Source organism: Dunckerocampus dactyliophorus, chromosome 8, assembly GCF_027744805.1.
Source record: "Dunckerocampus dactyliophorus isolate RoL2022-P2 chromosome 8, RoL_Ddac_1.1, whole genome shotgun sequence".
Classification (NCBI taxonomy): Eukaryota; Metazoa; Chordata; class Actinopteri; order Syngnathiformes; family Syngnathidae; genus Dunckerocampus; species Dunckerocampus dactyliophorus.
Window position 1 is genome coordinate 17,976,384 of NC_072826.1, and position 15,166 is coordinate 17,991,549.

Consider the following 15,166-nt stretch of genomic DNA (forward strand, 5'->3'; position numbering starts at 1 on the left):
CAAGTTTATGGGCGAGACCAGGGATCTTCATCTCAAAAAGGTTGGTGAGCACTGCTTTAGAGCTTGTATAGCAGTATGGATTTACTCTGCACTGAAAATGACTCAACACACGACCATACAAGCCATACTGTACACTGACTACTTTAAAGTACATCCAAGTTTCACTAGTATTGTCCCCATGTGTGATTGCTATTTCCTTGATTGTCTATTCCTACAGTCTCTTTTAGAAATGACGAGATGTATCCTCACATCGCTGCTGAGAAAGACTTTTACTTAAAAATGCTGCTCGGGGGCCAATGTGCAACAGTCAACAATCAGATAGTAATGTCATGATGTCCCCCTAGGCACCATCCTCCATGATCCTCATTACCGCTAATGTCAGAACCTCCTTTGCTTTTATTTCCTTCCTCCTCTCTTTCCTCCTTGAACCCCATCCCCCACCCCCCTCCTCTTCTTCTTCTTGTCTCCGTCTAAGCCCCCCCCCACCACCTGCCTTTTGGCCCGGGCGTGTCTCAGAGCACACCTCACAAAGCGTGGAGCATCAGAGAATCACAGTCTCGCCTGACATGACATGCAGGAAGACAGTTGTGAGGACACACAATCCTGACAGTAGACTCCCGAAAAAAAGAATACTCTGCTGCAGCTAATGAGACTCCTGACTGCCGTGTCAAACACACTTTGTGTGCATGTGTGACGGGACCCACAACAACACCCCCAAAATATAATAATATAATGTAAAAATGTGCATGGATGCAGAAATAATGAACAGTAAAAGAAAAAAAGCACTGCATAGAGGCTTGGATGAAAGTGAAAGGGCTGCATCCATGCTTGTTTTTGAGCTTTGCACTTAAAAAACACTACCGATATGATCCAATATCTTGTTTTTATGCCAATATCGGACCATAAAATCATCATCAGCCCTACATGCAATTACATAAAGCTCCCACCACAAATTAAATTCTTTCTACTAAATGACGCAGACTCCTGAAGCCTGTGTATAGCTTCAAAGTCAAGCCCCTCAAGTCCATGAAGACTTTGTGTCAAAGCCACAAGAAGTACTTTAACCTTGTGAGGCTGCTCAAATAATAATTTGCGCAATCTCACAAATCCAGCAAGCTGATTTTCTTGTCAAAAACTGAGTTGATCAGTCAATCAGCATCCACTCTCTTGCGTATGTCTTCAGATCCTCAGCTCTGTTGCAGCAAGCCATTCCAGGGTCTCATCGTCCAGGTTCATTAAGCCCAGATTGCCATTTGGTGGCCGGTCCCATCGCTGAACTGTTTCTCCGAAATGTCTCACACCTGGCCTTAGGCAGTTGAGGGTTGTCCACCGTTTTCGGGGTAGGTGAACCAGCATCAACTATCAGGCGATAGTGGTGAAGGCCATGGAGAACAAGACACTGTGTAAACCATGTAGAGCCATTATCACCACTAAAACCACAACAAATTTGAGTCATTTTGATGAGTGAAATGAAGGGAAGTGACAATTTTCACAATACAGTGGTGCCTTGGTGAATGACATTAATCCGTTCCAGGAGGTCAGACTCAAACCAAAACGGACTCTAACCAAATCAAATTTTCCCATAGAAAATAATGTAAATCCAATTAATCCGTTCCAGACACCCAAAAATGTCAACAAAAAACACATTTTATAGACAATAATTATAGTTTTCCATGCAGAAAATTCTGCAAAAATAATTACAATTTACAAATGAATGGACAACTGAACATCCACTGTGGAACACACATGTAAACAAGATGGCCGCAGCTCTCCGTTGCGGAAGAAGACGTGAGCATCTTCATCACATACGCAAGAATGGAGAGGCGACAGTGCGCAGGGATAAGGCGGGAGACAAATATAACGCCGAGCGATTTGTGAGGTCAGATTATTTCGAGGAGGCATTTTTGTGATGGAAATGTATTAATCTTTTGAACGCATACTGTTTTGAGAAGCCAAACTCCTTACTTAAATTCCCCCAGCAACTAAGCGGAACTACGTTCTTCGTCATGGAAATCCAACCAGAACTGGACTCATGGGACCTACTGGGGGTAAGTCATTGTTAACACTAAGGTTAGTGTGAAATGATGAACTTAATCTATTCATTGAGAGCAGGTCTACTTTAGTTATGAATTGGACTATTAAGATGCTTTGCATGGTAGAGTAAATAAAAGGGCTTTCAAGTAAATTTGAAAGATGTCTTATTCTTTGTACTTTAAATTTTAGTTGACAAAACGTACTGTTATTTTAGTTGACTAAAATGTGAAATTTAAGCGCCGGGTCCCAATCCGCCGTATTTGTAAGTACAACTTACTTCATCTGTACAAACCATGAGTATTAGTTGTTGGCACCAGCATTGCTCAAGCACATGCTATAAACACATAAATATAAAGACACGAACAAACCTGTCAACCTAAAAGCTCTCATGGCCCCCCTACACCTTTCCTCTCCCCTCCTCCCCCCCCGCGGGGGCCCACCCCATTTGAGAAGCAGTGTTCTAGTCCGTTAAATATGTCATATATTTAATTATAAACATACATTATGTTTTTGAAGTCATTTCCTATGACTTCCTGTTCTTGCTGGACTGTCCCCCTCCTTTCTCTGCTGTATGGGGCAGCAGAGCTGTCATCCACCAAGCTACCAAGGAAACAGCCTAGTAAGGCTAACCACCTTATGTTGTTATTTTCTTATTAAGATTTGGGTGCACTATGTACAAATTCTGCCCAGCAACAGGTGGCCATGCAAGTGTCATGTGATCAATTTAAGTTGCGTTGCCTCTGTAGCAGCCTGAATGTGGCCTAGACATGGTGACACAGCAGGGGTATGCGGGGGGTGGTCCCTGTGTGCGATAACATGGGCTGGCTTTTCACCGCCACCGGGGGCAGAATATTCTGGGTGATGAAAGCGGAATGAGCCGACGGACGGCCGCGATAGGCCGCAGTGCAATATGGACATGATTTCACGGCATGATAAAGCCCAGCAGGGGCCCTTGGCGGAGTCCAATATGAAATGTCTTATCTGCAGCATGTATCTGCTTCATAATGCAGCTGATCTGCTGCAGTCGCATCTGTTTCTTTTCCACTTGAGTGCCGCCGTTGATCACATCTGCGCCACGGAGGAAGATGACGACGAAAACAGCAACAACAGGTGTGCGATAGCTCATCTTTCGCACCGTTGTTTTTGAAATACGAGGTGATGAATTATCTAAATTGAACAGAGATTACCTGTGATGGCCCAGATAAGCAACGTTATTAGAAGTGCTTGTGAGTGGCGCTCCATATTGTGTTTGTACATAAGTTTAAATTACACCTGCAGTGTGAATGAAATGTAATTTAAAGTTGGCTCCCTGTGTAATTTAATACCATCTCTTTAGAATTTCTGATTAAAAAGTAAGAAATGAAATCAGGACCCGCATCCTTGATTGGCTTAAGCCATTAATTGACTTTTATCACAGTGGCAAAAGGAAAAAAAGATGAGCTGCCAGCCCAGCCTGCAATAAATATCCCTTTAAAGTGATGAAAATGGAAAATAACCTGAATTTCTTAATGTACAACTACAGTTTCATATCACAATGCCAGAAAAATAAGCCACTTTCTCCTGGGAGATGAGAAAAGAATTGAATTCTTCCTTATCGGTCATCTATTTTTCCACAGAATGCTATTACTTGCTGCCTGCCGTTGCTAGGCAACAGGACATATTAATAGGATCTTTTATTAGCTAGGCTTTACCAGTGGAGTACTAAAATGAGGAAGTGGAAAACATGAATGTGTTACATAAATCTCAGGGACATTTCCGGGCTCCCACAATCTCTGTTTGTCCACTGATTTACGCCTGAGATGCTTCATTTATGGGGGGGGGGTACATGCAGAAATAATGTTTTAAAAAATGAATTAAAAAGAAAGAACAGTTTAACTGATTTTGCTGCACCTTTCAAACAAACTGCAAATTATTCAATGTGAATAATCAACACTGGAAAAACTAATAAAGTTCCACTCTGTTGCCGGGCTCACTGAACTGTGCAAAAAAAACCCCAACATTTTTCTGCAGGTGCTCTAATCCCTGACAGAAAATGACAGTAGAAATAGCTTTTCTTCATTTGAAAGGAAAAAACGTAGAGCAGAAAGTCTATCAAGTTTTTTATATTGGAAAAGTCACATGCTATCCTTTCTTCCGAGTCTCCATAAATGCATCATCAGCTTATCTTAAATCCACCTTTTCTTGTTTACAGGCGCTGATAGGACCCTCCAAGCGAGCGAGCAAAACATTAAAACACACCTCTGCTCTTTTATCATTAATTCATATAGCAGCTTGTCTGTGACAAGTTCACTTGACATCGCCGCTCATATTTCATTCACGCGGGCTCGCCGAGCGCCAACACCTGCCAGGAGCACTTAATCGCCCGCCAGGAAAAACAAAGCCGGAGCGAGTAAAGGAAAAAAACGCCACACACTGGAAACTTAACGTGACGATCAAAACGAGATTAATACGATAATTGCCCTCCAGTAGTGAAGATGGGGCGCTCGAGAGGAGTTATTTCACATTTAAACAAGCGAATAAAAAGTGTCATTTTAACTACAGCACATTCTCCCAGAGAATTTAGCAGGGATTTACACTAAAACCTAGTAAAGTAGCTCAAAAATAAATTATTTGATTAACTGAACTAACCTCAACCCTTAATAAATACAATATGCCCAAATGCTAAGACCCTAACTATTTTGTAAACGTCGCAAAATATAATGGAGCCTCCAAAGTAGAACAACCAAAAAGTTGTTGTTGTAACTCGGTGCTTCTCAAATAGTGGGGCGGGTCCCACTGGGGGGTGTGGTGAACTGTCGGGGGGGGGAGGACTTTTAATATTAGTGCAGCTCCGCCAACATGTATGAATTTGTCGTGCACAGCATCCAGTTTGACTCTTGAATACGCTTGTATGTGTCACTGCTCTCCATTTTGTTGCATTTCGCTGGTTTCATTTTCGAGTTCAGTCTGTACAGTACAGATAAATACATTTATCAACAATATTTCTAATCGGGGGGGGCAAAACATTTCAGTCCCCCAGTGGGGGCATGACAGAAAATAACTGAGAACCACTGTTTTAACTGTACGTAACGTAGTTCTCTCAAATAGAAATGAAAAGTTCCGAAAATTGCTATATCAGTTCCTTTCGTCTTTTGTTTTTCAAATAAAAAAAAAAAAAAACCTTCTACAACTGCAGACCTAATTTGAGCCTCTTACCAAAAATACAGTGCACAGCGACCAGAAATGGCAATGCCATGAACTCAATCATTTTCCTTGTCGTAGATTTGCTCTTTTCACTGCTCTGATGCCTGGCTCTTTGCACCAGCTAGCTAAGGCTCCAGCTTTAGCTTTATTGCTAGCTGTCTGTCTGGCAGAGCAAAAGGGGACATCGGCTGACTTTCAGACCTCTGCAGTGGTAGATAAGATTGGTGGATGAGATTCGTTTCATACTCAGCCGATCGCCGATCCCCCGCAATTAAGAAAGCGGTGCTGTGCATGCTTCATTTATTATTCCCAACACTCTATTATCTTATTTTGTAGCATGTCTCTTGGCTGCACTGCTTCCAGTAGTGTATGTGTATGTTAGATTTTTTTGTCCAATCAGATTTCAGCTTCTACGTGTTGCCATAATCAATGTAATCTGCCAAGGGCCTTCAGGATTAGGAGTGATGGCTCATGTCACATACTCACTATTCGCAATGGGGCTCATTCTTTAACCAATCGGATTTTAGATTCACCTCATGAGAACAGCTAGCTGGCCTACAATAATGTCAGCTGATAGCTTGATCTGAGAAAAACTATTCAAACCAATGACATAACTTGGAAGAGATACTTACATCTCTGGGAAGTACAGTTTTATGCGTTTGTGATGTTTTTAGTTAAATATTGATTCTGAACTGCTCCAGATGATGCTGTAGTGTAGAGGTTTGGGGTTGTTTGAACCCTTTATCAATAGCAGTTTCTATTCACTGTATTACATTGTGATATTAACGTGAAAATGTTGAAAATCTACTTATATAGTGTTATCTACTAAGACATTTGTTAGATAGCTGCATAGCCACGTGAAATGATTGCGACAAAGCACTGCTGTGCCTGTATAGAAAAAGGAATAGAAGGGAATAATTCCTGGCAGTGTGATGGTGCTGCATGTGCTGCCTTCGCTAATATGTCGCTGCGATGCATACAATCTCCCACTTGATTATACATTCATCATCTGCTCCATATTCCAAACAGCACACTGGAGTCACATTGATGAGAGCTAATATTTCATGCGTCATTGAACAAAGGAGGCTGAGGTCGTTTAAATTTGAGCAGCGTTTTCAATAACAGAAAATGAAGCGCTCCACGTTCAAATAGATTTGTGAGGTTATACAAACGCATCTATACAGCCAATGATAATAAGTATATAAGTTGCTTGGAAATGAAGTCAAACCAGACAAGAACAAGGCTACTTAGTGAGTCCGGCAGAGATGAGCATCTCCCGTGGTTGCATTGATAACATCAGTGCAACCTGAGCATGGCTATTAAATGTCTAATGTGTTTTGGAATCTGGAGATGCAATGACAGTGGGGCATTAACACAGAGACACAGAGGGCCCGTCAAGTGCATCAGAGCATCAGAGAGAACTGCTCTATCCGTGCAGCTAAATTATCAGCTTTGACCAATAGGGGCTTCTGGATTGGAAATAAATATTCACAAAGTTCAAAAGAGTAAACCTCCAACGCCACCATAGGCGTCGTCACTTGTTATCAAAGTTAACTGAGAATGTTTTGTTGTGTTTGTTGCGTTTAGCTTCTTTTTACACTTGTGTGACAATTAAGAGTGTTTTACAAAAATATTTCAACATTTCTCATTAAAGTTAAGGAGTCGTTAATTGCTTTAACATATTATGAACAGTTAACTTACTGACAGTAAGGAATTGATTGTACCAAGTGAGTGTCTTAATTTACTTATATTTAGTTTTATTATGCAGTGGTTATATTCTTTTTACAGTTGTATAACAGTTAAGGATGCTAAAAAGCGCAATACTTAAAACCCCACACACCCAAACACTATGCGTCTGTCATATGTTAAAGAGTGAGTCGTTATTTATTGTTTTGTTTTCATTTCATTTTAATACACAGCAGTAAACTTGTTTTTATTATGCAATGTTTGACTTGTTTTTATATTTATGTAACAGTTAAGGTGAGCCATGTGTTAAATGAGTACAGTGGAAACTTGGTTAGAGTACGCCCCGGTTAGCGTGTTTTTCGGTTTCATCAACATTTTGCCTCGGTTTGTGTACATTTTCTGGTTAGTGTACAATACAGAGCTCGTCTTGTTATTGATTACTTTGTTATTAACACACTATGTGAGTCCATCTATGTTTTTAATGTATTTTATCACATAATCACCCTTATTAGCAGCCTATTAACTTGCTACTACATGGAAGCAGGAACTGGAAGTCAGCTTTGTCGCCCATCAATTATGTCATTACAGGGTTTCCGCTACATGTGATGGATCGTGGCACACCACCATGGTAAAATAAAAGCCACCACACTCAGCTGACATTAAGACTCCTCCTGATTCGCTCTTGTGCTTCCGTGGAGACCAGATGTCTGCAGCCACACACGGACAATGCAATTTATTATTCCGATTACGGATAAATTAACTCAGCGGTAAGATGCCTATATCTATAACAATAGTTATGTGTTCACTTGTAGCGGCACGTTATGTAGAAAAAAAAGTGGATTGTTTCATGGTTGCGCTTCACCTCATGAACTCCACTATAGAAATGTGTGATTTTCTACACTTTTTTTAAACAGCATTTTATGCAACTATCATTGATGAAGTAGATCTTTGGGACATGGTCATATTAAAAGTAGCCCTATTAACTAGACATATTAAAGAAAATATTGCATTATTATGAAATATTATTATTATTATTAATATTATATATCATTATGTTATTATTATATATTATAACATACAGTATATTCTAACAATACAGTAGGTCCCCAACTTACAAACACAATTGGTTCCAGACAACCGTTCTTAAGTCGAATTGTTCTTAAGTAGGGGAAAAGGTAATATTACCAATGATATAAGTACTACATGTACGTGTATACATATACAGTATATGTGTATGTATGTAAATATGAGTTTGGATGTAGTAGTAATATTAACGAGGATAATTAATGAAAAAAACTATAATAAAAGTGATATAATAATACGTAATGATAAATGTTATTTACCTTTGAAGAGGAGTGGTCGAGCATACGTCGTTGTGGTGGAGGAGGAGGAGGAGTTATTGAAAAAGGACAAATGGTCGTCATCGTTAGACTCTTCTAAAAGAGGTAGTGTTCTATGGGTGGTGTAGAATTAAGCAGGCCTATTAACTCTTCATAAACTTTAATCACACGCTCTGTCCGGTTCGCATCATACAACTACAATGTAGCTTTCCATTTAGCTTTCTCTGCCCAGCGTCTGTTGGTCCCATTAGCAGTGTCACAGTGCCCTCTACTGGTCAAGCATGTAGCAGTATAAATACTGATGGAGCGACTAGAAGGCAAAATAAAATAAAATATAGACCAGTCGGCTTGTGTTCGTATCTGCGAATGTTCACAAGTCGGATGTTCGTAAGTTGGGGACCTAGTGTACGTTTATTTGGTCTCAAAAACTGTTGGCAATAATATCGTTTAGTGTCAATTTGTGGGACAGTACACGTCAAAACACACCTGCATTATTTTGTGACTCAGTTAAATAAAAAAGTTTGTACAGTCATATTTTTACATTGTACTTTTCTTAAAATTAATGTTACAATCTCGTCTCGTCTTGTAGACCCAATCTTGTGTATGGTCTTGTCTCATGAGTTGGGTGTCTCATGACACCGCTATTAAAAAGCATGATACTCAAAACCCACTGTGCTTCTCACAGAGTGAATAGTTTTATCTTACTTTGGTTTTAGCTGAAAACTTATTTACACTTGTTACATGAAAAAGTCACTGTATACTTATTAAAGTATTATGATCGCTGTTTTATTATTTCAATTTTCATTATTTTTATAGGGGGATAAATGATGAAATGTCTTCATCGTTGATGTTGCAAATACGTTTTCATACAAAGAAAAGTCCTTTCGTAGTTCACTAAACTGCCTCTTCTGTCTAACGGCTCCCTGAAAATGTTTACCTACTGCTGCAATATGTCCCTAGTCGTTTTGCCACATAATTATGCTATTTACTTTATGATTTTATGTGTGCACCTGCAATGAAGCACTTTCATTGCCCTCGTACGTGAAGCATACATTTAGCAAGCAGACCTCGCTGTTATTTCACTCAAGTCAATTACCTCTAAAATACACAATGATGAAATCCAGGAGCTACGGGGGCATATGCTCATTTAGAATAAGAGTCACCTCTTTGCAATTTCTTCTTCTTCTCTCTCTCTCTCTCTCTCTCTCTCTCTCCATCCAAGTCCTTTGCACTCTTTTCATTGCCCAGCTCACGTATTGAATCTGCCTGATGAAAACAGATCTCACTGCAGCGCCACAATAGAATGGCTGATGCAGGAAAGATGAACCCTAATGGATTTTTTTTTTCAGCGTGCTCAAGATTGAATATAAGCCCCTGACCTCCAGATGTAGTGGATCCATTTCAACAGCAGAGATATTGTTTATAGTGAACACACATACACACACACACTCACACACACAGGAGTGCATTGAGAGCATCAGCACAGCCGCAAAATGAAATTATTTCATCTCAGAGAGACCGAAATTAGAATTAACCCTGGTTATTTAGCCATAAATGTCCGTCATAATGATGGCATCTCATGTTTGAACTGCAGAGTTTGCTTAATTACTCTGTTCAACAGACTGTGTCAAGGTGAGGCAGCGCTTTAATAGACATTCCTCCGCTGCACAAATGAACCTCTCTGCTACGCTTTGGTAGCTTCGCCAGGCAGACTATTTGATTTAGACCTTTCTGATTTTAGCAGTGAAGCTTGAAAGAGCAAACGAAATGTGCAAGGAGACCTTTGCAGAGCCAGGTAGAAACATCAAGAAGACAGGCCATTTGAAAGTCTTGAAATTGCCGTGGAATTGTATCAGCTGCCTTCATTTCATTTGGCTTCATTTGGCTCTAAACAAATGGTAGTTATCACTGGATATTAGCCTGCGCACATGGCAAATGCATTTAAAAGAAATGCTTCTCATGCATTATAAATCTAATTCACTTTTCATCACACATTCCTGCACTTTTCCATCTATTTAAAGAGAGGCAGTGGTGGTAACAAATAACCTGACTGCTAGTGAGAATGAGCGGGCCGATCAAGCACTGTCTCCACGCTAAAGGTCATGACCAAAATGTGAAATGAATATGAAGATAAATGACACATGGATTCAATTCCCAAGGGAATGGATGGAGTGGGGGTATTCCCATATTACACATTATATACAGTATATTGTAGTTATATTTCAGTTGTATATCGAGACATATTGGAGGCATATGCTGACTGCTTGTGATAAAGGCTCCAATACATTCTGCTTGACCTTGATATTTATCTGTGTATATTTCAAAGGCATACAGTGTGGAGAGGATCATGTTTTATTTTCATTAACACACTGCCCACTATAAACAATGTGATTTAAGCCAATAAACTGGTAGGAAGGCTCTGGTATTAACTGTCGCTCTTTGATTATTATAATAAGGGTTCTTGTTTTTTTTCTCTCCTGAAACCATCTGGGGCCTTGAAGTCAGTGCTTCACACTTCCTCCCCCACAAAAGGTAAACGTCCACCAAAGCATTTCAAACCTCGAAAATCACCGAAAATTCAGAAGTTGAACTGCCGTACGCGAAGGAAGTGATGATAACGAAAGAACAGGAAATGGAAGTTATTGCAATACACACGCGAGCTCTGTCTCTGCTGCAGTTCATTTCCGCCGCAGAAAACGCATCTCATTCTCCTTAAATCGGTAATAATTTATGTGTGATAATACAGGTAAAATGTGCAGCATACATGTACCGCTGTTAAAAAAAAACCCCACCAATTTTTCACGTTTATGTCTTGATGCTTCACTGACATTAAGATTTCGCACTTTGTTCGGCAGTTCTTGAACGCACCACAGCTGTGTCCTACATGGTTTGGCTACAGAAGCACAAGCTGCGAGAGTTAATCTGGCCTCAAAACTTGCAGCGAGATGAACACAAGTTTATATATGATGGTAAGTCATAACTGAAATTCCAGCAGGCAAGCAGTGTGGATTATGTAGACGTAGCTTGAAGAAACGCTTTCTATAGCCTGCTAGCCTCTAGCGCTTGCCTGACAACCAGGCTCAAGGATAGACCATCTGTTCATCGATCAACTTACATTATCATCATGGTGAGCTAGCGGTTAGCATGTTGACCTCACAGTCAAGAGATTGTGGGTTCGTATCTCCGTTGGAAAATCTTTGTGGAGTTTGCAAGTTCTTCCTGTGCGTGCATAGCTTTTCTCCAAGAAAATATGCATGCTAGTGTAATTGGAGACCCTTAGATTTTCCATAGGTGTGAATGTGAGTGTGAATGGTTGTTTGTGTGTGCCTTGCGCTCAAACAAACTGGGATGGACTCCAGCATACCCGTGACCCTAGTGAGGACAAGCGTATAGAAAATGCATGAATGAAAGTGTGTGAGGCATATTTCGGGCTTAAACCGAGGTTGTGTTGCGAGGAAACAATGACAATTGAAGACAGGAGGGGAGGGCTCTGGAGCTGATTCTAATCAAATAATTACAACAGTCACTTTTATTGCAAATGTTGATCTGAAATGAGAGGAGAAGGTTGACATCAAGCTAGCAGGAGGGTTTGGGGGAGTATCGGTCCAAAATCGATTTTTTTGTGGGCATCTCAATTACTCGTAGTTAAGAATGTGATATGTATTCCATAAACATGGTGTGCATGATTAGCTATAAGAAAGGCTATTTTAGTGGGTCAAGACTTAGGCTATTCTCGGTTATTCTACCTCGTTTATCGTGGTTAATTGGTCTGTTATAAGTAGGATTCTGCGAAGTAGGATAAAATATTAATAAACTAAATATTTTTGTAGTTAGAGCACAGCACCTGTTTATGACTTTCTAAATAAGTTTTTTTAAACCATTATTAGAGCCCTGTAGATACGAAATAACACCCCTATAATAACACCCCTATAGTCACCTTTATACATTATTCTTTGTTTACTCCACATTGTTATAATAATTGGCCGTAGTCAGCCACGAAACAGAGATAATTTATTATATAATTAATTTTTGAAAAGCCGAGATGTAGTGTGTGACGGCTGCGTTTTCATTTACATTTCAGGCAGTAAAACGAATACAAACTTCTGGAACATTCAGCCTCACTGAACCATACTTGACGGCCAGATTCTCTGTGCTTTATCATGGCAATGGAGGATTGGTTCATGACGACCTACAGTACAACTTTACTGGAATTCCTGTCGAGGCAATTACGGTGCGGAGGAGCTAATTTGAAAAGGGAGCAAGCAGCAGTTGCGCATGAGGCTGAAGGCGCAATCAGTGCATATTCATGTTTGAAAAGCTTGACAGATTGACCGATGCGCGCTGTCGAGGTAGATATGACACTGATTGATTTACCCACAATGCTTTTCATCATCACCACTGTATGAGCATTTGGCTCCTCCCACTTAGCAACCCCCACTTTTCCCCAAAACACATTCTAAAATACGTTTGGTTTGCATCTTAGGTTGATATTAATATTAAAATATTAATGTATATTCTGAGTTCCTGTTTCCATGCTAGTGTTGTATTGAGAACAGCTGGAAGTGTTGTCATAGTGTGGATGTACAGTAGCTCTACTTCCCATAGCTGACTTCATGTTGCTTTTCTTTACATAACAACAACAACAATATAGAGTCAACTAGTGCCTTTGCTGTTTGCAGTCAGGTAGTGCACTCCATTTTGTTACTTTAACACAATTTCACACTTTTTGACCAAACTATCGGTCAATCCGATTTGTTATATCCATCCCTATCCAAAAGTTGAACAATAATATGAAAAAATAGAGCGATAAAGACATTCGGGATTAGTTGGTTTTGCTGGCTATGTCCATTTGCAGTTTGTATATTTACAGTTTTTAATCAGTTTTCTTTTTTTCCCGAATTATTATTATTAGAAAATTGTTGAGATCACCTCCCTGTTACAGTGTTTCTACTACTCACCGACTGCATCTGGCTGGAGACCAGTGGTCCGTCCTGTGCCAGCATGTTGGACATCATGAGCGTGGGCAGCTCCGGATAGGAATACGGGTTGATGAGGCCGTTGTGCGACAGCGAGTGGCACAGGTAGCCCGCAGAGTCATGTTCCATCAGGTGAAGAAGAGGAGGCTCCGGGTGGTTGGGCGGGGTGATAGGGGGGATCTCGTAGTCTTCATCCCCGGCTCCGTTACCACTGGCCGTGCCGCCGCTACCACCACCGCCGCCGCCGCCTCCTCCTCCTCCTCCACCGCTGCCAGCACCACTGCCACCAGTCTGACCTGTGTAGCTCTGAGAAAGAGACCAATGCTAGATTTAGGAGACGTTTACACCACAATGCCCGCAAGCTCAGTTTAAAACTTGGGAGTGACATTTTTGCAGAAAATTCCCCCCCAAAAAAGTGGAAAACTCCTTTTATATAGAATAGCTCTCACTTGCATTTTAACAATAGTTCCTAAAAAACAGCAAAATGGTCCTGTTACATATAAGGGATCTTTGGATAGCAATATTACAGTCGATCATTAAAAACAGCAGAATAGTTCCATCATGCAGAGGATGTTTGACCAGTGTTTTTACAGTACGTTCCTAAAAGCCGCAGAGCATTCCGATTAAATAACGAAACCTGTATTAGGTTCTTTCAGTCCGTTCCTAAAAACAACAGAAAACCCATGTCATATAGAATATATTGGACTAGTGTTTTGCAGTAGATTCTTAAAAACAAGCAAAGCACTCCTGTCATATACAAAATCTTTGTGTTTTTGCAGTCAATCCTTAAAAACAGCAGTGCATTCCTGATCTTTCAGAAGCATTTTTTGGGAGAGATTCATAAAAACAGCAAAGAACTGTCATACACAAGATCTTTGACTAGTGTGTTTGCCGTGGATTCCTAAAAACATCTCTGAGTGGGATCTTTGGATAGCATTTTTGCAGTCGATCCTTAAAGACACCAGAGCATTTCTGACATTTAGAGGATATTTGACTAGCAGTTTTGCAGTAGATTCCGAAAAACAGCAAAAACACTCCTGTCATATAGAAGATCTCTGACTGGAGTTTTTGCAGCACATTCCTAAAAACAGTGCAATGGTCCTACTAAATACGGGCTCTTTAGATTGCATTTCTGTATTAAATCCTGAGAGACAACAGAGCATTTCTGACATTTAGAGGATCTTTGACAAGCATTTTTGCAGTAGCTTTCTAAAAACAGCAAACAGCTTCTGCCATATGCAAGATCTTTGACGAGTGTTTTTGCAGTGTATTCCTAAAAACAACAGTGGAATTCACATTAATAAAGGAACTTGCACGAGTGTTTTTCAGTGGATTCCTAAAAACAGCTCTGATGGTGATCTTTCCATAGTGTTTTTGCAGTCAATCCTTAAAGAAAAAAGAGCATTTCAGACATTTACAGTAAAGGATCTTTGATGAGCATTTTTTTAAAAACAGCAAAAATACTCCTGTCATATAGAAGATCTTTGGAATATGTAACGTTTTTGGATAGTGCCTTTGCAGACAATCCTTAAAAACAGCAGCACATTCCTGCATCCTTTGCGAGAGATTCCTAAAAACAGCAAAGAACTCCTTTCATACACAAAATATTTGACTAATGTGTGCAATGAATTCCTAAAAACAGCAGAGTGAGATCTTTGGATAGCGTTTTTGCAGTCAATCCTTAAAGACACCAGAGCACTTCTGACATTTAGAGGATCTTTGACTTTGTTTGGCAATACATTCCTAAAAACAGCGTAATGGTCCTGTTAGATATGGGATCTTTGGATCGCGTTTCTGCATTCAATCCTTAAAAACAGCAGCTAATTCCTCTCATATAGAGGATCTTTGCCTAGCATTTTTGCTGTACATTCCTAAAACAGCAATGCACTTCTGTCATATAGAGGACCTTTGACCGGGGTTAAAATAGTACTTCTTCATGTTCATGTT

At 40.1% G+C, this 15,166-nt stretch overlaps 1 protein-coding gene across 2 annotated transcripts in view; it reads right to left on the reverse strand.

The window, feature by feature from the left end:
• tox2 (TOX high mobility group box family member 2) overlaps window positions 1-15,166 on the reverse strand; it is a 125,967-nt gene that overhangs the window by 31,399 nt on the left and 79,402 nt on the right. For both annotated transcript variants that reach the window (XM_054783491.1, XM_054783490.1), the window contains exon 4: window positions 13,202-13,525. In XM_054783491.1, coding sequence (XP_054639466.1) covers window positions 13,202-13,525 — 324 coding nt within the window. The remainder of the gene's footprint in view (window positions 1-13,201; window positions 13,526-15,166) is intronic.